The 23,892-nt window shown below is 33.5% G+C and overlaps 1 protein-coding gene and 1 pseudogene across 1 annotated transcript; both read right to left on the reverse strand.

Moving 5' to 3' along the window:
* Positions 1 to 7,170: 7,170 nt before the first annotated feature.
* Positions 7,171 to 9,787, reverse strand: LOC148629918 (uncharacterized; annotated as a pseudogene).
* Positions 9,788 to 14,597: 4,810 nt separating this feature from the next.
* Positions 14,598 to 23,232, reverse strand: LOC148629919 (uncharacterized). Its single transcript, XM_088559764.1, has 5 exons — positions 23,007 to 23,232; positions 21,949 to 22,287; positions 20,412 to 20,464; positions 19,089 to 20,041; positions 14,598 to 17,842 (listed from the first exon to the last, which is right to left on the reverse strand). Exons 1-5 carry the CDS (start codon positions 23,047 to 23,049, stop codon positions 17,824 to 17,826), a joined length of 1,407 nt encoding a protein of 468 aa, XP_088415890.1. The 5' UTR covers positions 23,050 to 23,232; the 3' UTR covers positions 14,598 to 17,823.
* Positions 23,233 to 23,892: the final 660 nt, after the last annotated feature.

A 23,892-nucleotide genomic window follows, 5' to 3' on the forward strand; every position in this document is an offset into this window, starting at 1 on the left:
TTGGGATATATCTATTTCGTAATGTTATTATTTCTTGGTTGTTACAAACAAAGAGGTAGTGGTATTCGTCACCAACAACATCTAACGAACATTTTGTACATTTTCTATTTTCTCTATCTATGTGATACCAACGTCCAGTTTCAACAGGTATACGAAAATTACTAAGTCGAAACTTCGTAATGTAAATTCTATGTTTTTGTTCAAGTCTTAATAAGTATGGTTCTATGCAAAATTCTTGTTTAAATAAAGAGTAAAAATATCCTCTTGATGATACACTTATCTGTGAACGCCAATGTTGTACAAATTGATCTATCAAAATCTGTTTTATATGAAACTTTATCATTTTAACCTCAACTTGCATCTGGTATCCAAATATAAAGCTTAGTCCTGCATTGTCAAAAATAGATTCAATATTCTTAACAAACATAATCTGACTTTGACCTCTAATATACAAGTTATATAATAATCTATAAATCTTGGATGACAACTTTTCTGTGGACATCAATCTGCTCCAAAAACATAATGCTCTACATTTTATATTGATGTCCAGGGGGTATCTACCCGTCTCTCCATAAACCAAAAAATTTGGAGTAGATATTCTCACACCCAAAATTCTTTTCAAAAATTGTAAATGTACTTTTTCTATAATATCGTTCTTCCCAGTCCCCCAAATTTCACTTCCGTAAAGTAAAATAGGGGCTACTAAAGAGTCAAAAATTTTTAGCTGTAAACCAGTTGGCAAATTAAGATTTCTGATCTTATAATAGACTGCATATAAAGCCTTTTGAGCTTGCTCTACTAACTTCTTTTTGGTGTGAACGAAATTACAATTATATTGAAATAAAATTCCCAAGTAGGAGTAGCAGTCTGTATATTCTAGATCATGACCGTCAAACAATAATGGTGCTGCAGGACGAAACTTTCTCTTAGAAAAAATAACAACTTTTGTTTTACTTTGGTTAACTTCGAGTTTCCATAGTTTACAATACTCATTGAACACATTTAAAACTTTTTGCATGCCATCATACGTTTCTGAAAACAGTAATGTATCGTCAGCATATAACAAAAGAAACATCTTCATAAACTCATCTATATGCTGGGCCAAAAGATCATCTATAGTTTGTAAAGATGAAACATCATGATTATCAAAAAAGCTTTCCAAATCATTCAGGAAAATTGAAAAAAGAAAGGGAGACAAATTTTCTCCTTGGCGAACGCCTATAGAACAATTGAAGAAATCAGAGCATTCGCCATCTTTTCTAACACATGATTTTACGTTTTGGTACATATTTTTTATAACAGAGAAACACTTTCCATTTATACCAGACCTTAACATTTTTGTCCACAATCCACTTCTGCTGACTTTATCAAAAGCTTTGCTAAAATCGACAAATGTACAAAACAGCTTCTTTTTATGTAAAAAATAAAGTTCTATAAATGAGTTTAAAATGAAAATATTATCTAAAGTCGAATGGTTCCTCCGAAAACCGGCTTGTACTGGTGAAATCAGGTTAATTTCATCTGCAAATGAGGTAAGTCTATTATTCAAAATGCTCGTAAAAACTTTACTTAAACAGCTTAATAAACTTATCGGTCTATAGTTCGACGGATCTTGTACATCACCCTTATTCTTATAAATAGGTTGTATCATGCCTAAGGTCCAACTTTCTGGAACTATACCGGTATCAAAAATAACGTTAAAGATTGTTACGCATGTGGGAAGCAATATATGAAGGGTACTTTTTATTTAAGTACTCATTCCTGATACAATCGATTCCCATAGCCTTGTTATTAGGCAAATTCTTAATGACCTTTTCTATCTCCGACGCATCAATAGGACAGTAAAGTATGCGGTCAGCAAGATCGCGTTCGCGGAATTCATCGTTATCTGGAACTAGATCATTATCAACTTCGTCTTCTGACGAGTTGATATTTTTAAAATAATCGTATAGTTCATCTAGTGGAACTTTTACATCCGATTTACTAGCATTAGTGCATCGCTTAAGTATTTCCCAAAATTTCTTCGGATTATTCTTCGAGGCTTCTCTTATATCTGCGGATAACTTCGAACGAAAGCTTGAATATGCTTTGTTAAGCACATTCTTGTATTCACGACTTGCTAAGTTCATACTATTTCGATTATCTACGGTCTTATTCAGGCTGTAAGTTTTTCTAGCCGCATGAAAAGCCTTACGCCTTTTTTTACAATCATTATCAAACCAGGGCGTTTTGGCAGGTGAACCGTCCGTTTCACGTGTCTTATCCGAATGCGCAGATTTAATACCAAAAACGTTCTTCGCGTTGTCATCAAACACCATACCTATGGTGTCTATAATGTTGTTGATATCTACTTGACTCGGTACGTCACCGATTTCATGTCTGGCGAATAATTCATCTACTTCGCTGATAATATTTTGCAATCTATCATCAGAGAGAAAATTGTTTACGTATTCCTCTGATTTTTCGCACTTCCAGTTCTTCGCTTGACTGGATTTCGGTTTATCATTTTCGATATCGATCTGCTTACTACCCGTACGATAGTTTTTAAACGAAATATGAAGCTTTTTATGTACATCTGAGAATTGAGGTGAAAAATCTTTAACTTCAAAATCTAAAATATGGAAAAATAATTTAGAAGACGCTAAGAAATAATCAAGTACAGAAACGTCTTGACATGTACATTCACCGGCATGCTTATCTTTACCCAATCTTCCATTTACAATATAGATATTATTTTTTCTACACATATCGAGAAGCATATGACCATAAGTATTTGTTCTAGCAGTACAAGTACTTTTTCTGATTAACGAAACACCAGCTTTTACAATATTCTCATAATCATACATAAAATTAATAAGATCAACATCGTCTAACATGTCAAAAATATCTAGTAAAGATTTATCAGTTTCAACATAATCTTGTAAAGTTCCAGTTTTGGCATTAAAATCGCCCAAAAGTCCAATAGGATCACCTTGTTCGCATAATTGGAACATTTCTGATTCAATTTCATTGAAGGCGTCCAGAGATGTATATTTAGTATTCTCTGGAGGGATGTAAATACAACCTAATAACATGTTTCGATCTGTTTTTAAAACACTACGGTCAACTTTAACCCATTGTACAAAATTTGATTGAGTATCTGGAAATTCCAGTAAATACTTCAAATTATTTCTAAAAATTGTAATTAAACCACCAGATTTTCTTGTATACGTCTTTCTATATTTTCCAACATAACTGAATTCACTAGGTAAAGCTAAATGATCAAACTCATCAATTTTGGTTTCTTGAAAAAATAGAATATCATAATCATTGAAAATATTTAAAAAGTCAGGATCTCTTAATTTGGACAATAATCCACACACATTTAAACAACAAACATTAAGTTTTGAATGTTTTTCATTTATTGTATGTTCTTTATTAACATCACTATGCCGCCTGTCCTAACTGAATTGAACCTGGTTTCGAGGATCGTTTCTACGGTCGCCTGGGTTTCTTGCTCCCCCTTGTCCTCGTGCGTCGTGAACGTACGGTCGTCCGTTTACGAAAAGTTTGTCTTTTACAATATACGCTCTTTGATTTTGGTCCCGCAGTTCCTTCATTCTCGGCACCAATTCGCGACGACGGTCACTGATTTCTTGGGGATATTGTTGGTAAACCTTGTACTGTTTGTCCACTAGTTTCGTACGTGCTGCGTTGATCACCGTGTCCTTGTCCTTATTGTAAACAAATTTTGCCACTATGGATGGAGGTTTTCCGTCTCTCCTCGGTTTCAGACGATGGACATTGTGAAATTGAATGTCGTTTACTTCAAGCTCCTTTGTCAGGAATTGCTTCAAGACATTTTCGGTTTCCTCTTTAACTTCGGGATTCGGCGCATTAACTGGTATGTTTTCAAATATCAGGTTATACTTCATAGCACGGGTTTGCTGATCTAGAATGGTTTCATGTATGTCCCTGGTTGCGTTTTCCAATTCATCTCTAGCAAATTCTAGGTCTTGTATTCTATCGTGAAAATCTCTAAATTCGAAGTCCTTCGACTCCATGTACTTGTCATGTTCTGTAACTGATTTTTTCAATTGGTCGATTTCTTTTTCAACTGAATCAAATCTATCTTCTATGTTTCGCAACCTGTCATTTATACTATCCAACATATTTAACTTGTTTAAACGTACTTGAATGTCACTTAGTATCGATTCTATGCTAGTCCCAGACTGTTGTTTGTGTATTAAATTGTCCTTGACCCTGGTCACTGAGAAATACCTGCGGTGCATTCAGGTGTGAATAATTGGTGTGTATCGGGGTCGATGTCTGCATTTGCGGTCCTAATTGCGGTTGTATATTCATATTCGGCGGAGATACATTTGGAATAAATGTCACTGGTCCATACAATGTTTCGTTAGCATTACGAAGCGCATTATAAGTCATGTTATTTGTGGGCGTGCTCGACATGATGTATGACGCACTCACCGAACTGTCCTGGCGCCTCATTTTATTCCTTCTACCGCCCATAAAACATATAACTGAATGATGCCATGAAGTCGTCGGTTCCAAACTACCAATCTCAGCTGGTTTCTGGCAACTTATAGTTGTTATGAATACACGATTTGCAGGCTACCGTTCATTGAAGATATATAGGTCGCCTTAGGCTGTCGATTTTCCATTCCTTTTTGAGTGGTTGTCTCCTTGACATATTCCCGATTTCCATTCTTTTTATACCTTGGATTTGTAATCTCTTGATTATTTTTTTTTTGCACCTAGCCTTTGTAATATACTAAATGATTGTACCATAGATTTAATGATTGGACATGAACTGAACACAAAACCAATAAATACCGAACACAAAACTGAAAGACAACCATAACACTTTTATATTTCAAAAGAAAAAAAAGTAGATCACAACATGTGATTTTGACTAGAAATGAAGGAAAATATTGTAAATGTCTAAGACATAGTCTTCTAAGTAATGCAAGACAATGGCGGAACATAAACATTTTTTGAACGTTTTCTTTATCTGTTGGTTTTTTTACTAGGAAGCGGGAAATATTGTCTGTTTGAACTTCGTTTTGTTTTTCTGGTCTACCACATTTTAAAACTGCTCGAGCTTTCCTCTTCTCCACTTTTTTCTTGTTTTTTTTTGTGTTTTTCTTACAATCCCCTTTTCTCTAACTGAAACACCAGACCTTTCAGTGATTTTCTCTTCATAATTATATGTTCAGCTTTATTATATTAAATAGTTAAGTTTAGCTAAGATGATTCTCACGTAGCTTTTACCTATGTTTTATTAATATCATTTTATACTCATTCATGTATACATATATTATGGTGCAATTTACATTATAGAACTATTACTATTGACGCTAAATATCTCTAGGGATCATTTGTTGTCACTGTTCAAACCTGATATTCTCTGAAACAAAACAAAAATAATGCAAAAAGATGTTTGAGTATGTATTTACGTATGATTTTTTCAGGTATTCCTTGCTTGCGATAACATACGGAAATGGAGGACATTTTAATTGCAACATGAACATTCAAGGATCTTGGTATCTCTATGATGGTCTAAGGGAGTATTATAGTGCAGGAACTGGCCTACAGAAACTATGCTCACCAAAACCAAGACAAGGCTATAGACAAAATTGTTTTATATTACCGTAATAAAATATCAACTTGAACTATGTGCTTTATAATATGCATTTTTCCTATAAGCATACGCTGGGATATTGCTCTTGCAGAGATCAAAATATCATACATTTCAGGAAATTCCCCCAAAAAAACAAAACAAAACCCCCCCTCCCCCCAAAAAAAATAGATTAGTTTCTGAAAAAAAAATATTTGCTGAAAGTGTAAAAAAAAAAATTCCAATTTTATCTTGATCTGAAAAAAAAAAAAAATAAAATAAAATTAGGAAATCCCGGCCCCCCCCCCCGCCACCATAAGAAACTGGTTCGTGCCTAATGAGCCAAGGCAATGCATACTATGACGTATGCTATGCCATTTCGGCGAAAGAAAGGTTCCCAGACCATTTTCCTAGGGGTAGGGGTAATATTTTAACATTTTCTGAAAATTCATTCTCATACCCAGAAATGAGACACAGATTGCTCATTTACATACACAAAATGGCGGTTCATTAAAATTTCACGAATCGATATAGGCTTCATAAAGAAATAATCGACTTAGGCTATCTGGATACTTTGCGGGGGTTGTTTTTTTAAACTGTACACCAGTACAACACTTATGTCAAAAATTTGACTATACGTTGAACAATCCAGGTTCCTACCGATAAAAAACAATTTTGAGGCGACTAGGCCTTGTTATTGCACCACAGAAAATTGCAAAACGATTATTTGTTGGTTTTTAAGAGCCTTTTCAGGCTTTTTAGTAAAGCGGACAAAATTTGCGAAGATTAATTTTGGAAGTTCAAATATCAAATTGTTTTTTAAGACTTCATTATACAATATTACAAATGTAGGTTCCTACAAATGAATTAAATTGATAATCTTTATCTTCACGTATTTCTATAAAAGGGGCTCTTGAAAGGGTTGACTTTAATATTACGGTTCTGGTACCAGTATCGTATTGCATATTCCTGAGCGGGTGTACGTCAAAACATGGATGCTATAAAAATATAGTGCATTTTCTTTCTGCCTCTCTACAAACTAATGTTTTTTCAAAAGATATGAACAATGACTTATAAAATAGAGCAAAAACATCACACTGGAAGATGAAGAACTTTTTTAAGAGAAAATCTAACATAATATCATAAAAATGTTCCACTGAAAAGGTTGGTTTGGTGAGTGCAAAACGAAAGTGAAAGTAGGGAAAATGGCTATTTATAGTTCAAGACTACTTTTCTGTCCGATCTTCGTGGACTCACCCTATTTTCTTTGCGGGAGGTTATTTATTCACGTGTCTTTAGAAATGCTACATAAGTGAAAGTTTTATTGAATCAATTTACATATTTTTTAAAAAATCCTAAAAATATGCACTTCACTATAGAAGTCTATGGGAAAATTAATACGATACTGAGACCTTCTGCTAAACGTGACGATGTTCGTATAAATACCGCATTCCGTTGTTTATAGAAACACTATAAGGCTCCATAAGGGTTATTTTATTTATTTATAATACATTCATGGATCATACAATTTAATAGTAATAATAATTCATAAATATATATAGAACTGCAATATATGAGCATATATTTAGATAAATCATATGAACTCTATATTTAACATGAAACAAACAAACGGAAACAATGATATTTTCAAAACTAATATTTATTATAAATTGTCTTCTAATTCATTCAATATTTTGTTTGCTAATATTAAACCACTGCGAACGAAATTTCTCCCAGGCAGGTCAATATTTAATTCCCATTCTCAGTCCCTTTTTTTCGATTTATGTATGTGATTTGGAAGGAGAAACTCGTGTTCACTTATTATTTTAGGAGAAAAAAAAACAAAAACAGTTTCCTCACTATCATTTAGAAAACAACCATTTGATAACCTGGGGGAAGGGGTGTCTATGGGTTTTTTTCCACGAGACAAACTTTTTGAACATTTTTTTCCCGAAAATCAAATGGTTGCTGCCTTACTAAGTGTCAACTTAGTTCAACCAGTGATCAGTGAATGACCCGTGATATGAAGAAAGTTTGGATTGGGCAACAACCATTGGTTTTCCACCACATCTAAAAAAAGCTGTATTTAATTTCCTATACTTACGTTTTATACTCGAGTACTGCTTTAGCATGTACTTTCTTTGACGAACTCTTAAAGCTTTTGTAGTAGTAGAATGTTTGTTTGTCTTTCTATGATAGATAATTTTTTTATCATCATTACATTTTTCAACTCCTTGTCCTGTGAGTTGCTTAATGCTACAGTACGTTTTTAACATTTTTGGCATATGGTACACAAACACGTGCATGTAAGGTGTTATACTCTTACTATCAAAACCTTCTAGGTGTTCGCTCAAACTTCGGAAATCTGTAACCCATTTCAGTGCCAGTTCAAAAAAGTATCTAGCTCTGACTGTAATGGAGACCATGAACTCAACATACTGTAAATACATTCAAAGTCTTTCCATAAATTTATAACTCGAGCTTTTGAAACAGATTTTAAACAATTAGCAGATATCAACTGTTCAATCAGCCTATGCAAAATGTTTTAGAAATCTGACCCGGTTAAACTTGTCAATTCAAGGTTTTTCAAAAAGTCCCCTCGACAATCCTTAACCTTGTTTTCCCATATCGAAAAGGAGACGCCACAATTTCTAATGCGACTAACAAACTCGTTAACGGAATCATTTGTCTTTCCCTTTTTGCCTATGTTGTTTTTACGGTCAAGGTTAACCGAGTCTTCAATCAAATTCCTAAGCAAAACATCACATATTCTCATTAATAAATGCAATTCATCTACCATCACATGAGTCAATTATATGTTAAGCAAGGGGGGGGGTGAAGAAAATTTTCAGGCTTTGACATATCTCATCGATATTTTTTCTCTATTTTGCAATACAAACATGCGTAGTTCGATCCCAAAACTGTAAGTAGAAACTTCATGTCTCCCCCCAAAAATATCTCTAAATGAAACTTTCTTTTTGACTGTTTCATACACTATTTTCCCATTTTCCTGTGAAAGTAACTGGTTGATATGACTAAAAATTTCACCAAAACATTCTTTGATGGTAAAATATTTCTCATCAGAGCTGACGATTGCTAAAGTATGCTGACCGGCACTTGACATAACTTCTTCACCATCATTTAAGACGGCTAACGACAAAACCAAAAAACTTGAAATTCTAGAAACTTTTGCACCATCGGCGGCGAACTTCATCTTAACTACTTGTGGCTCAGTTGGACCTCCTTTGTTTTTTGTCGTGTCCAACAGTCTAATGTTTCAAAAAGGTGTAACTGTGCGCCCGGATGAGGGCCCGGGGTTTGTAGTATTGAAAATGTTTTGTTAATGTTTTCTCTACATTGCTTAATCAAGTATGATCTAACTATGTTTTTGTTTTGGATTGTTACTTCATGATCAGCTCCATCTGAAATGCAAAACGAGTCAAGACTAAACAGTATATTTTTAACTTTCTATTTTTCATCATCAACCAGGTGTGCATAGTTAGTATCGGCTTTTGACTCATTTAACAGATCGTACATTTTGCCATTTTTATCCACTCCTGTTATATTTGTGAATTCAATGCCGAATGATTTTGCGAACCAGAGTGCCTTTTTAACACGGTCCCTTAAAACTTTTACCTTTTTAGCTGCGTGGGTACTTTTTAGATCTGGTATAGCTTTACCCATATTAAGATACTGTGTACGGATATTTTCGATGTATGTGTTGAGTATTTAATTTTTGTTGGCAAATTCCTCGAGACGATTTGTTTTCTCTAGACTTTCTTTAGTGAGAGAGTTTACCTCTGGTTGAAGCTTTTGTATTTCATTAAACATGACTCTTATGTTTTGCCTCTGTTTTTTCTTGTTCTTGCATTTCACTGAGAGAATATACTTCGTTCTTAAAAACAACCAAAAAAACTTTTTCGGTGAGAAATTATACTTCTTTCTACCTTTTAGCTTTGTAAATTTTCTAACAGTTTCACATATGTTTCGATAGGTGATTCTGTTTCATATTTCTGACATGAACTTCAAAATTCCCCTGTTCAAGTGAATTTTAAAACTTACTTTAGAACCCGATTCGTGGGATTTACATTGGCTATCCAACCCTTCAATAACATGTTCTAATCTAAACTGTAATTTAGCTTTGTCAACTTTTGATAATAAATCACTCATCTTCTGAAATATTCTAATAGCGAGCGCCGCGAAGCGGTGTGAGCTCTACGGTTATGTCATTTACTTTCTAAATTTCCCTTCAAGTTAACCAATATACTAACGAAAAAAAAGTCATGTCCCGGAAGTAACAAGAAGTGACTGTCCTTACGGAGAAAATTCATCATTTCCTTCAAACAAATAAAAAAATACAGGTTAAGATTACGTTTCAGTAAAAATAAATTAATCTTTTCTGATAGTTTTCAAGTCTTTTTCTATTTTTTTTTACTTATTTAAAGAAGTGAATGTTATGTTTATAAAAACTTCGGGTAACACTTGGATGTGTACGTATGTGTATCTCCGCTGTTCCACTGTTGTTGTTGTCAAGAACCTAACCCGCCTTGGAAAAAATATAACTCCGATTGTATCATCAAAATCGAAGCATAGCTTTTCTAAGATAGGAAAGGCAATCATTTTCTTGTTTGGAATTTGCAGCTATCGTCTGCATTTTGTTTACATCACATGGTATGTGTAAAACATTCCCACCATCCGTGGAGAACTGTAATATTTCCGGTATCTGCACAGATTGATCTGGCAGGCCAAAACTGAAATGGATATTGCTAGAAATGCACTTAAGGGATAAAATATGTACACTATTGCGAAGTGCTATAAAGTTCTTGACCATTTTGAAAGCGGAAAGGGGGTATGGGGTTGGAATTTTTGGGGAAAAAATGTTCAAGTTATTCATTTATTAAAAAAAACTCCCCCATTAATAAACAAGACAGATTTTCAAATAGAAATATTGATTTTGTTTGCTGCTATATATAAATAAAAATATTGCACTTGCGAAGCAAAAATTTTCATCCGGGTTGACCCCCGCTCTATGTAATGTTCTTTATTATTTTTACGAGTCTCGCACTTATGGTACAAGTATGGTAAAGTTCACGGTGCTCGCTGATTTAGGCAATGCCTACCCCATATTAAAATGAAATATCTACAATACAAAAGTAAAAATGTGGCACATATATTACTAACAATTTAAAATCTGTCAGTGGTAAAGTCAACTTTCAATAATTCTATTGGTTTCTGGGCCCTTCTATTAGATTTCCATTACTGTTGTATATGAAATGTTTCTTAGACCATCTCAAGACCGGTCGCAGCACTATTGGAAACACTATTTGGCGACCTTCTCCTTTTTCTGTATAAATCTATGGCAAGCCAAAGTGTACAAAAATGCCTATTTATAAATATTTATAAATAATTATAAATATTTATAATTCATTTATAAATATTTGTAAAGATTACTTTAATTATAAATATTTATAATTATTTATAAATATTTATAAATAGGTATTTTTGTCCACTTTGGCTTGCCATATAAATCAGTTTATCACAATCTGTTGGTAGTTGAAAGGATTCAAAGGCAGATTTATAATGCAAAGTAATTCCACTTTTACTTATTTCAGCCTTACCATAAAACAAATATCTGAAAATGTTGTGTTTGAACTGTAGATAAAAGTGATTTTCCGTTCTTTGTCATAATCTTGAGTGGCAAGCCGTCACAAACTCGCCCCTAACCTCTGATAAACCAGATGGTGGAAAGGAGTGGGGACTCAAATTCCTTCAATATATGAAAAGGCAAATTTTTCCCCGGCTCCCATGTACAGGTCTCACTAACCACTTCTAACGTTTCCATTACTTTACATGTTAAAAAAGTAATTTTCAAAGTCTCACAGTGAATTCCCAGGACAAATGATATCTTAAAGTTGCATACCGTTGTGAAGCTTGGAAAGTAAGGCTTCCAAAATCATTATGCTAATGGTACGATGATTTTAGAAATTTTTCACAAAATTTACTTGAATAAATAATACTGAAAATCCACATTTTTACCTGTTCTGCTAACTGACAGCATGGAGGCAAATTACTCACACATGTAAACAATACTCATACACTTTTGTAGTTAATTACATATATGATTTTAAAGTACACATTCTCAGCTTTAGTTTGACCACTTTTAATTATAATACACACAAATAATGCAATTACAATGCATATGTCTAGGTTCAGTGACACTGACAGTGTGTTTTTGGTACTACATAGCGGGGGTGGCCATTTGACCCAGAAGTGGTTAGTGAGACCACAACTGTACGCTGAGTAGTCTGCCCAATTTACAAGGTATTCTGTTTCCCTAAATAAGACAAAAATAAAAAAAAAATGAAACAGTATGGAACGCCTAAACTGTCCGATAAGATACACATTTGTTTACGTGTTGTCAACTTTATATTACTTGCTATGGATTTATAATTACATGTGGTCATTTTGTATTCACGTTATGTAGGAACATCTTTACATTATGTCGTTTTGTCTATACGTTCTGTCATTTCGTCATTACGTTCTGTAATTTTGTCGTTACGTTCTGTCGTTTTATGATTACGTTATATCAACATATATTTCCGTTATGTGGATTTATCTTTACGTGCAGTGGTTTTCTTATAACGTGAGGTCGTTTCATCTTTACGTTATGTCGATCTCTAAATACTTTATGTGCATTTTCTTTTCTTTACGTGCAGTGATTTCTTCTTTACGTGATGTGGACAAAAATTTCATGATGACGTGTGACCCCGGAACTTTTCCATCCGGTGTAAACTTCAAATGAGTCCGTAAGAATCACAACGTCGATTCGGAAAATGCTGCACGAAATACACTTGGGTAGTCAATCCAGTCACCCTAGAGTGTTTATTCTATAATAAAAATAGCTTATTTGTTATTTACGTTCAATATCATCACAATTGATACATCTGGGACTCTGTTGATGACTTGTGGCGATTTTCGTAGTCAGAATATATTTTTTTAATTCCAAAAACATGGGAATTTCGACTCCCGCGACAAAAAAACGGCCCTGCAAAATACAGGATTTTCCGCCCTTGCCAATAGAAACGATAACTCAACAATTATGAACACAATATATCATAGTCTTCATATCCCGACTTAAAAAAAACATTATACATCGTTGTTTTTCCAAACAAGATGGTACACCTAGATACAAATATATAGTTCTTGGTAGAGATTCCTCATACTTTGTATGAAATAATTCCAAATCATCTTCCAAATATACAGAAGAAGATGTTTACAAAATGCTGGAATTTTTAATCGACAACATATTTGTCCAGTGTGGTGGACGCGTTTTTCAACAAATGGTCGGCATTCCAATGTAAACAAATTGTGCTCCTCTACTTGCTGACCTATTCCTTCACTCGTATGAGGTTGACTTTGTAGCTGATCTGATCCGAAAGAAAGAATATCGTATAGCTAGATCCTTTCATCTCAGTTTCCGTTATATAGATGACGTATTATCTTTAAACAATCCTAATTTTGGGGATTTGATACATCGCATATACCCCCAAAGAACTTGAGATAAAGGATACTACAGACACTTTAAAGTCAGCCTCATATCTTGACCTACACTTAGAAATCGATGGTAGAGGAAAACTATTCACCAAACTTTACGACAAACGTGATGACTTTTCATTCAAAATTGTCAACTTGTCAAAAATAAAAATGTGTAGGTTTTCCAACCATGAATCACATTTTGTATGATTCTAGTCTGGAGTGCTACTTCAGTGGATGTGACTTAGAATATCGAATCAAAATTCTCTATCAGAGCAACAAAAGGGACGTGTATTTGATTTTGAATAGATGAGAATTTTGTGGGTTTTGTTTTATACTTGTTGTGTGTTATTTTTTGTTCATTCTTTCCATATTTCAATAAATTACAAAGCAACATTCATTTTTTAGAAAACACAAGTTTGATATCTTTAATGGATTAAATGTGCAATTTGCACCCACCGTTTGGGTCTTCAATGGACATCTTCTTAATGTTGAACGCCATTTCTTTCATCCCTGTGTAAACCTGTTTCTTCCAGTCTGGGCTTATCGCAAATATGGTAAATGAACGAATAGATTAAGGTGAATTCATATATACATATATATATAATAATAGTTTGATATCTGCGGTTAGTTAATAAGGATCGTGCGTGATGCATTTTTCCATGACACTGCACTAATCTTGGTCTTTTCAAATTCAATTTTAAATATTATTCTAGATAAATCTTTTCTGGCGCACTTTTCATTGGGACAATCTATCAGTAATTTATAAATAATAACTACTTTCTAAAAGGCAATCATACTTTTTCTAATGAAGTGGAGTTGTTTTTACACTAATTAAATTAAAATTTTGTGCTGGCATAATGCGGTTGATGTTATCGTCTTGATAAATATTATACATTTTTAAATCTGAGAAACAATTTAATTTCATATTATTCAACGAACCAAATGTAAACCAAAATTACTTCAAATTACGCGAATACCCAGCATCTGTTACTTGGATGTTTTTTCTCTCTCCCAATTTACAAGATATTAAATTGACCCACATGACGATGCATACATGTCTATAAAAAATAAATTCTTTCGCATGTATAACTGCTGTCTTTTAATCCAAACTCTAGTTTTGTTTATTACTTGTAAATGAATTTTTTTTAACAAACCTATTCAATTATAATTCTAAGATTCAGAGCTACATGTACATATCATTGGTTTGTAGGTTTTCACCGTGTGGATGAAATGTACGACATTGACAGATTCTATAAAGATGGAGGGGTGCAATACAGAAATTTGTATTATTTGCTATTTCATTGGCTTGCACAAAATTTTGTTATGCCAATTTGCCAGAACTTAAGGGTTTCTGTATTTTGAAATCTCGTGTATTATTACCACTAACATAAAACCATTCTAATACATCTAAACACAAACGATAAAAAAATATTAGTTACAGGCATCTGATCACAAGCATTTTATTTGACCATGTTATGACAAGGTATGAACGACTGCCGAACTGGAAACTAATGTATGGACATTAGGTTCAAAACCTTAACGACGTGAAAACAATACTTGTCTATGCACATATAATTCATCTAAAACTAAAATTGAAAGATGTACACTTAACCGATTTAGACTATTAAAGGCTACACATTCTTGGCTTAGGTGATTCATAGAAATCGCTATTTATCTCCAAATGATTTCAAACTTGTACAGATTATGATTCTATGAGTTTTTTTTTACAAAGAAAATACAAATGAAAGTGATTGTTTTTGTTTAAACTTGCCCATTTACAATAAAAGTAACAATATTTGTGAAAAGTTCAGATGAAATAAATAGAAACTAAATACCTTGAACTAGAAATTTTCTTAATCTAGATGATTTTCAATATTCGAATAATTTGCTAATTGGAAAACGTTTAACAGGGGGAATGGCATAATGATTGTCTGAAAAACAGTCACCACTTGTCCAAATGATTCATTTCTCTACTCCCCGTGTCCATTTTCGTGAACTTGTTTATCATCCGTATTTGCAATAAGCACCTTTTGGAAGAAACAGGTTTTCCTCGCTGGGTGTTCATTTTCTCTTTATTTTCTTATTGTCGTCGATGTGTTCGTCGCATTGCTGCAGTTTTCACCCACATCAATATTATCCAGACGAAGAAATGTACAATACACATCTCAGAATGGGACGACTCTTTTCGCTACACTGCTCTGATACAGGGAAGATAATGAAAGCATGTAAGGGTCTGGAAAAATCCGAACAATGTTTGAATTGTCAAACCTACGAAATATGGTGTCAGAAGCCTTGCCAGGTGTATGTGGCAAGACCCTCCTTCTTGAAGATATTGTATAAAAAATAATACAATGTATATGGTGACTAGTTCCCAATTGTTTCTGTCTTTAAAATTACTCTGAATTAAAAAAATATTTGTCACAGTTCATAATGGATAGAGATGGAAATTGTTCGTCTACTGGCATCATGTAAAGACACAATACAGACAGTTAAAATGTATAAAATCTAAAGGAACCTACCAACCAGAAAACTTAACCGGTATCGGATTCGAGTCATGACGAAACAATTATATAGTCTAGATTATAAAAATATAAATAAGCAAAATTTTCAGTCAACAAATGACCTTATCCAGGCCTTAAACATAATCTGAGTGTGTAGGATAGTAACATAACTCACCACATAATCAAATAATTACATTTTACTGTGCATATAAGTACGCTTATCTCATTGGATAATTGGCTTTACATGAGATGTTTCATGAAGGCCATACTCACAGTTAAACTGACTACTTTTATCCCTCAATGTCTATGTATATTTCAAATAAAACAGAATTAGATAAAAGCGACATATGCAATGTAATTATAAAAAATTGAATGTTTCATTTTTGATGTTTCATCGGCATGTAAAAGCGTTGGTCGGTCGCACATGTTGGACATAACGTGCTAATTATGGCACATAATTTAATGAAATTTAAATATTTTTTGAAAGACACAGAGGTCCTATATCAAAAATCCTTCCCGCTTTAATCTTTGCGGACCACTCCAGATTGTGTTCTGTTTCACAAATAGGATTTGCATTCGGTTGAAATCCCGGAGACAGTGGTTTGGCAATTATAGGAAGTAAAGGCTTTTCTCCTGTATCCGTTCAAACGTTTGTGGAAAGGTTGTTCGTATTCACCAACATCTTGGAGGTTACAGATGTGACAGCGTAGTAATCACACGTTTATCACATTTGCACTCTTGCAGTGCACGCTTCAAAATATTTTGTGACGTTTTCCCGTGACCGTACTGGTAAATATTGACGACTGGTGCATCTGTTTGCAATAATAACACTGTTTGTCACCACAGGAGTGACTCAAGTTGGTCTTACATAATTCTGCCCGTTCTTACAGATTACGAAAAATGGCTGTCTGAAAGCAATCATAGGTGGTATGGGATAGATTATGGATAGTGTGGATTTTTTCTCGGCAGAGGTCTAGTGCTCCCGAATGGCCCTGTGAATGTTTTTATGCAACCAAGGTGGAGATGTAAGGACACAAGGCGTTGTTTACACCGTTTTTTGCCTTCTACTGTAACAGACTACTCCTTGTCATATTATAAATATTTTGGAGCCCTCCTTTGATGGTGTTGTATTTATATCCCCTAGTTGACCTAGACGATTCTTCGATCGTTGGAATAAACGCACCTTAGCCTTAGAGCTTGTCTTAGTGGTATACTCTTAGTCGGGTGAAATGGATGACAGCTCTTTGGCATGAGGCATTGATGGATGTCTGTTGGTTTGGAGTATACATGTTGGTCTAAGTGCTTGAAGTGTCGAGGAATGTGATGGTCGATGTTTCATCGAGGGATGTGATGGCAGATGTTCCATCAGTGGATCTGATTGAAGGATGTTGATTGTTGGCATGTATGGTGAAATTATTCAGTTATACTTCGTCACTTCATGTCCCGGTCATCAATACTCGTCAACATTTGAAATTTAGTTCTGCCACCCGACAAAAGAGAATATTCCATTTAGTCCTGCTAGAAGAATATGGTGAAATATCCTACGCTTGAACGAATTAAATGACTTATTCTAATTCAAGACTTCGACTTTCCAGAAATCATAATAATTTCGGCAATATGCATTCAGTGCAACCACAACTCCTACAACAGAATTGCAGCGTACTAGAGACGCCAAACCAACGGATACATCAATACCATTCGTTCTTAAGCACAATGCCAAGAATCATAACATTCATAACGCCAGAAAGTATCTTCCAATTCTACACTATTTCCAAAATTGAAAGATTCCAGAATCAACAATTATTTACAGTCGCTCAACTTGGAACGACTGTTAACGGACACAGTCACGTACAACCGCTCAACTTGTAACGACTGTTCACGAGCACACGATTAATTTTGGAAGTAGAATTTAAATTATTATTTGTGCACGTTAAGATAAAGATAAAAAGAAAGCAATACCAAAACGTCGACAGTAAAAACTGCGGAAATGTCGCAACAGATGATTATAATAATGATAAATAATATTTATTAACAATGAGATGAAAATATTCTACTTTCCTTCCAAGCAGATAATGTATTTGACATTTTAATATTGTACAACAGTTAACCAACATTAATATATTAAAGAACAGTCATGATATTCTGATCATTAAACTGTTATCTTCAAATTTACTTCTTATCAAACAATCTGCAACGACAATAAACATTACTAAACTGAGGTAACAGACACATTAAGTACATATCATAATCTGATTTTGTGGAGAATGCTGTTATTTAAGGCGAAATTACATGACTATTTTATAAATAAAGTTCTCCATAATGCAGTTACTTATATGTGTATTTGTCTTTGAACTATGAAAATGAATCTAGAACGAAGACTTTCCAATGAGTACTGAAAAAACACAGCAATATCGGTATTTTAGATGAATTATTTGTTTTTGATTTAACCATTATAAAACTAACAAACGTTAAAAACTACTTGCAATTATAAGATTGCTTTATCTGCTGATGAATATGGAATGTAAAACGGGTAGGTCATGCAGTTTGTTTTTATTGTATTGTCAGGCAGTTAATTTTTGGTAAAACAAGAGCCTAAGACATTGTTTGAACCATGCTTTAAAGGAAAACTATTGACCAAACTTTACGACAAACGTGATGACATTTCATTCAGAATTGTCAACTTTCCTTTCATCTGTGGCAACATCCCTTCAGCACCTGCGTATGGAGTGTTCATATCACAACTCATACGTTATGCCAGAGCTTGCCGAAACTACGCAGACTTTTTGTATCAAGCTAGAACTCTAACAAATAGGCTTCTGGAACAGTGTTATGTTGCTACAAGATTGAAGTCATCACTACAGAAGTTTTATGGTCATCATCATGAACTCGTGGATCGTTATGGTGTATTAATCTGCACCATGAAAACTAATTTATTCAACGGGTCATAGTTTTCATTTCCTCGTTTGTCTACCCCGGACTTGACTTTTCATGAGCAGCTCGGCAGGTGTTTCTAGAAAATCAGAGGACGCTTACCCTACCGGTGCACCTGGTACATGCTCCCAGTTTTTAGTGGAGTCCGAGTTGCTCATTTGCTTTTGTTACTTTGTATGTATGATTTTAGTTGCTTTGTGTTCTTTGTTGTGTATGTCTGTTTTCCATGTCTGGTCTTTGTCCCTGGATTACATTCTTTTGATTACCGCTGTAACCTTGGTTCCCTTGATTACTCTTTCATTGTTTCTATCACTGAAGGCGTTGGTATTTTTTCTAACATACATATTTTGTATTTGGTTTCGCATGTTTGTTTTTTCCTATCAGTTGCATTATATTGTTCGCTATTTCAAATACTGTTTTAAGTTTTGTCCGATGTTGGTCGAGTTTTCATATCGATCTTGACAGAGTTTCTCTATATTACATTTAACTGTCAACATTCATACCCCCATGACGACGATCTCTGTGTTCTGTAGTTCTTTCCTCTAACGACAGTAGTATATGGTGGCACAGCATACTTCTTCACATCAGCAGCCTGTAATCTAGCCCTCATTATTGCATTCTCTTCTTCACTGTTCTTTAACATTTCCTGAAGTGTGTTGTTCCTTTCACGAAGATCTTCTTTGTCTTCGTCGATTTCCATGAGTTTTCTTTCCATCATTTGTTTGTCTTCTTCCAACGTTTTGATTTCTTGGTTCTGCTCTTCAAACTGGCGATTGAGGTTTTCAACCTGTTTTTCGTAGTCTTTTTTCACTTTTGCTATCTGTTCTTCAAGTGATTTTATTTGATGCTCCAGATCTCTCTTGGTTTTCTCCGAAGTTTTCAAGTTTTGTTCGAGTCGTATTTTCTCCTTGTTGACAGATTTTAACCTCTGTAGCCTTTCCTCGTGATCCTCTTTAAGGGATTCCAGTAGACCCTGCAGTTCCTTATATTCACAGTTCTTAGCCTCCAACTTCTTTTCGATTTCAACTTTTTCCTTTTCTTTTTCTTGTACAGCTTTGTTAACAGCATTAGATTTATTGTTTAGTTCTTCCAAGAGAAAATTATTTTTCCGTTTCAAATCAGAATATTCTTTTTCTTTCAAATTAAGTTTTTCTTTCATTTGTTCAACACTGTTCGACAACTCGTCGATCCTTCTTTTCAGTTCAGTTTTCTCATATTTCATCTTTTCGAAATTGGTCAGTAATTCGGTATGTTGTCGTTTAATTGTCTTTAACTCTGCCCTATCCTCTTTTCTCTCAGATTGTAAATTTGCCCTCAAAGCTCTGAGCTCATCTTTTATCTCATCCTTCATTCTTTCAAGGTCTGTTTGTTTGACTGCATCGGTTGCGTTTCTTTGATCTGAGGAAGCTGAGGTGGACATGGATGGATTGTTAAAAGACTCGACTGTATCATCTTTCTGTAAAAAATCAAGACGTCAATTTTTGGTTTTATTTTCCAATATGCCAATATCCTTTTTTAATGTAAACGCGATGAAAACAAATATGGTTTACTAATTTCAGTTACAGAAGTTAAACAAATAATATGTCACACGATGTGGTGTATTCTTTCAAAAAATGTTTTTTAGTCATTTGTATTTGCGTATTTGCCTATTTCAGGTCCATTTTTAACTTATCTAGAGAGTCAATTCGGACTTTAATCTGACTAAATCCAATGATATATATATATATATAAATATCTGGATCTTTAATAAAACCATTTGCATGTCATAATTAATTCACTATTAGTTAAGGTATATGCATGAAACAAAAGGATGTAACAAAACTAACAACGACTGGTACTTGCTTGAACCTTGTAATTGTTCCACGCTTGTCAGCAATACCTGCAGAGGACACATAAGAAAGTAGAAGTATTTATAAAGTTCAATGTTGTAAAAAAACATTCATACATTGTTAATTAGGAGAAATGTAGCACGCAATCGGGTAGAAAGAAAGTTTTATAAAGATCTAAGACAAGATTGGTTCTTAAATAAAAAAAAAGAAAAAAAAAAGAAAAAAGAAAAAAAAAGAAGAAAACAAAAAACAAAAAACAAATTACTCCTAGAGAAACTGTGGTCATTCAGAGCAATGTATAAACCTTAAGAATACAAAACGACTTGTCATCTGTTCATTCTGTAATTAAAGATAACAACCAAGTTGAATCTAATAATAAAACAGTTAACGAGATTTTGTTTTCAGTGTAATTTAAAATTCAGAAATCGTGTTTTAATATACAAAGCAAGAACCGTCTTGGATGAGCAACGACAAAATAATAAAACCACCCATTTTGACTACTGTTAACGGTCATTAAATCAAAGATATCAGATAAATATTTTAGATATACAGCAAAACTATGTGTAAAGAACTCAATGGTACCAGTGACCAACTACAATTCATATTTTTATTCTTCAAATATATAAGAAAATATGTCATTTAAAACATAAAAAAGTTAGGACTAATCAAGCCTATCAGAATATTCAATAGAAAAAAAGACTGTTTCTGTTTTAATACTACAGTGTTCTAGTACTAAATTTGTGGTTGTATATCATTTCACGCCATTGTGCATTTAAGCGCGCTTGCCAATTTTGTCTCAATTTACACCTGTCAAAACGTCAAACACTGTGCATTATGATTAAACAATTCGAAAATATGGAATGAAATTTGTGTTCTTTTCTTATATTTTCTGAAGCTTATTTGCTATATGGAGACACTGACTTTAAGAATTTGATATTTTAAAAGAAAATTATAAAAACATTGTCTCGTTAACTTAAAAGGTCTTAACTTCTTATTTTCTAACGACAATTAAAGACTTAATAATTGTACGCTTCATATCTTTGCTAAGATTGTTTCAAATTACATATTTATATTTATTTTTTTCTGACTGAATCTAAATATTGGACATAGGTTGGAACTAGATAAAATCTTCAGTTAAAAAACGAATGTGACGATTTAAACATGTTCTGATATCAAGATAAACTAGAACTTTTGCAGCTAGTGTATTGTTAAAGAATTGGACACCAACAGGGAAACATTTTAGTACAACCAACTTTTACGTGAAAGTGCACGAACGTTTATAGAATATAGAATATAAAAAACATTTCAAGGGTTAAGATGCTTAAAATCAAATTGGTTACTTTCATCCAGAGTGCTTTAATATAAAACTTTAAGCGCTAAAACTATGTGATATGCTTTGTATGTTTTATTTCAAGGAAACATTCGACTACACAAGGGATTGCTCCTATTAGCTATTCGGGAAATGAACAGGTTACTGAAATAAATCGGTTTTCATTTAGAATTAAATTTTGTATTGCAATAACCCCTGTATTACCTATATAAGTTGTAGCTGTATGTGGTGTCAGTTTTCCCTCTAGTTCGTCAGCTATATGTTTGTAACCCTTTTGCTTCAACGCTTTAAGAAAAAGGTCAACAGAATCATGTCTTGATTTCAAAATGATGTAAAGAAGTTCTTCCATTCGTTCTGGTTCTGAAATTCGCCTATTCTTTAGGTCCATCCATTGGTCTACTGTAAGAACATTCCTTTCAATAAGAGGGTCTACAATATGATGGAGGACAACAGCTTGCTTGACTAACCCCCAGTGTTTTGTCAAAAGTTCCTGCTCTTTGGTACGAATGTTTGATTTTCGCATGTCGTTTGGTTCTGGGTAAGCTAAATAGAAAAAATAATAGTAGCTACTTGCTTATGAGGAAGCCACAATATTTCTGTATTATAGCAGTAACAAAGACGACCTACTAAAACTAAAAAAAAAACATGTATGCACTAGAAATAGTTACATAATGTTAGATAATGGAAAATCATGGATAGTCATCGCATCGCTGTGGCTAAAAATTATTTTTATATCTAGTAAATGCCTTTTGCGTTTTCCTCATTTTGTAATATATACAAAAGTAAGAATCACTTGCTAAATGTATGAACATACAGTGCGGGTACTTTAATTCGTGGATATGGGAAGAAACACATGTTCATGGATTCTTGAATTCTTGGTTTTGAAGTTTTCAGTATACACATCAATGGAAATCGCCTTTTCTGTGGGGACCAAATTTCGTATTGGTACCCAACGAACAATAGTACGTTCACAGTATCAGTTTTCATGGTACAGATGGGTACATCGTAACGATCCACGACCATAAAACTTCTGTAGTGATGAAATCAGGACAATAGCAAACAAGTGATTATGTAGTCTATAAAGGTACGCATATGAAGTAATAATATATTTTATTGTTAAACTTTGAAAAAAATGATTCTTTACCAACCAAAATGAGGTTTGATTGAAACAATATATTATCCAATTATGATTGTTTATGTACATCGAGCATCTGAAGAAAAAAAGCAATAAAGGAATCACTGTTACTTCTATCATTACTCACGATATACTTCAATAGCAGTGGATTGTGTTAACTTCTTTGCCATGTATGAGTACTGGAGACTCCTTAACAAACCATATCACATAGAGGTAGACCAAAAACGTCGCATCTAGTTCTACTTTCAATTATGCATAGGAATGACTATCGATATATTTTGGTCATACTAAATATATCTGTCTCAGTGTTTGCCTCTATTGTGGTAAATGAACTTAAATACCTCATTACAATATTTGAAGGCTAAGGCATTGCTTTTAAGTGTCATTCTAAAGTAATTGTAAAAGTTTACTCTTGTGATACGAAAATACCATTGGCACATTGTCATGTTTAATGAAATGAACATAATTAAATAAAGCGTCGAACATAACATACTTATCAAAGACAGTCATATTGTTTTTTTTAAATAGTAAAGTAAGGCAATATTAGGTAAAATCGATGATTAGAACAACCTATCTACATTTCTACACAAAACGACGACCTATCATGTGGCAAGTTACAATACGTATACACTAAATGTCCGTTTGTTTTTATGGGGAAAAAATCCCAAAAATGCAAACGATGATTATAGTAAATAAATCGTGTTTGCATCACATCATCAATAGATCATTTAAAGAGTTTTATACTCTTTCGGCCTATGAAGAAATGATTTCATTCCTTGTAAATCAAGTATCGAAATAAAACGAGTAAATCAATAAATAACAAATAATAATAAATGCAATTCGTCGATGTGGCTACATAGCAAAAGTATGTGTGTATGATAATAGAGAACGTTAATGTTTTGATAGAAAAGAAACATTTATTGTGGAATAAAATTAAGTTATTTCAAGTTTTAATGAAAGGGATTATCTGTTTTTGTTTATATCAAATATGAAGAATAAGCATTTTTGGCGAA

This window comes from Perna viridis, chromosome 1, assembly GCF_037379345.1.
Source record: "Perna viridis isolate PV_CMFRI_1.1 ecotype Kerala chromosome 1, ASM3737934v1, whole genome shotgun sequence".
NCBI classification, from domain to species: domain Eukaryota; kingdom Metazoa; phylum Mollusca; class Bivalvia; order Mytilida; family Mytilidae; genus Perna; species Perna viridis.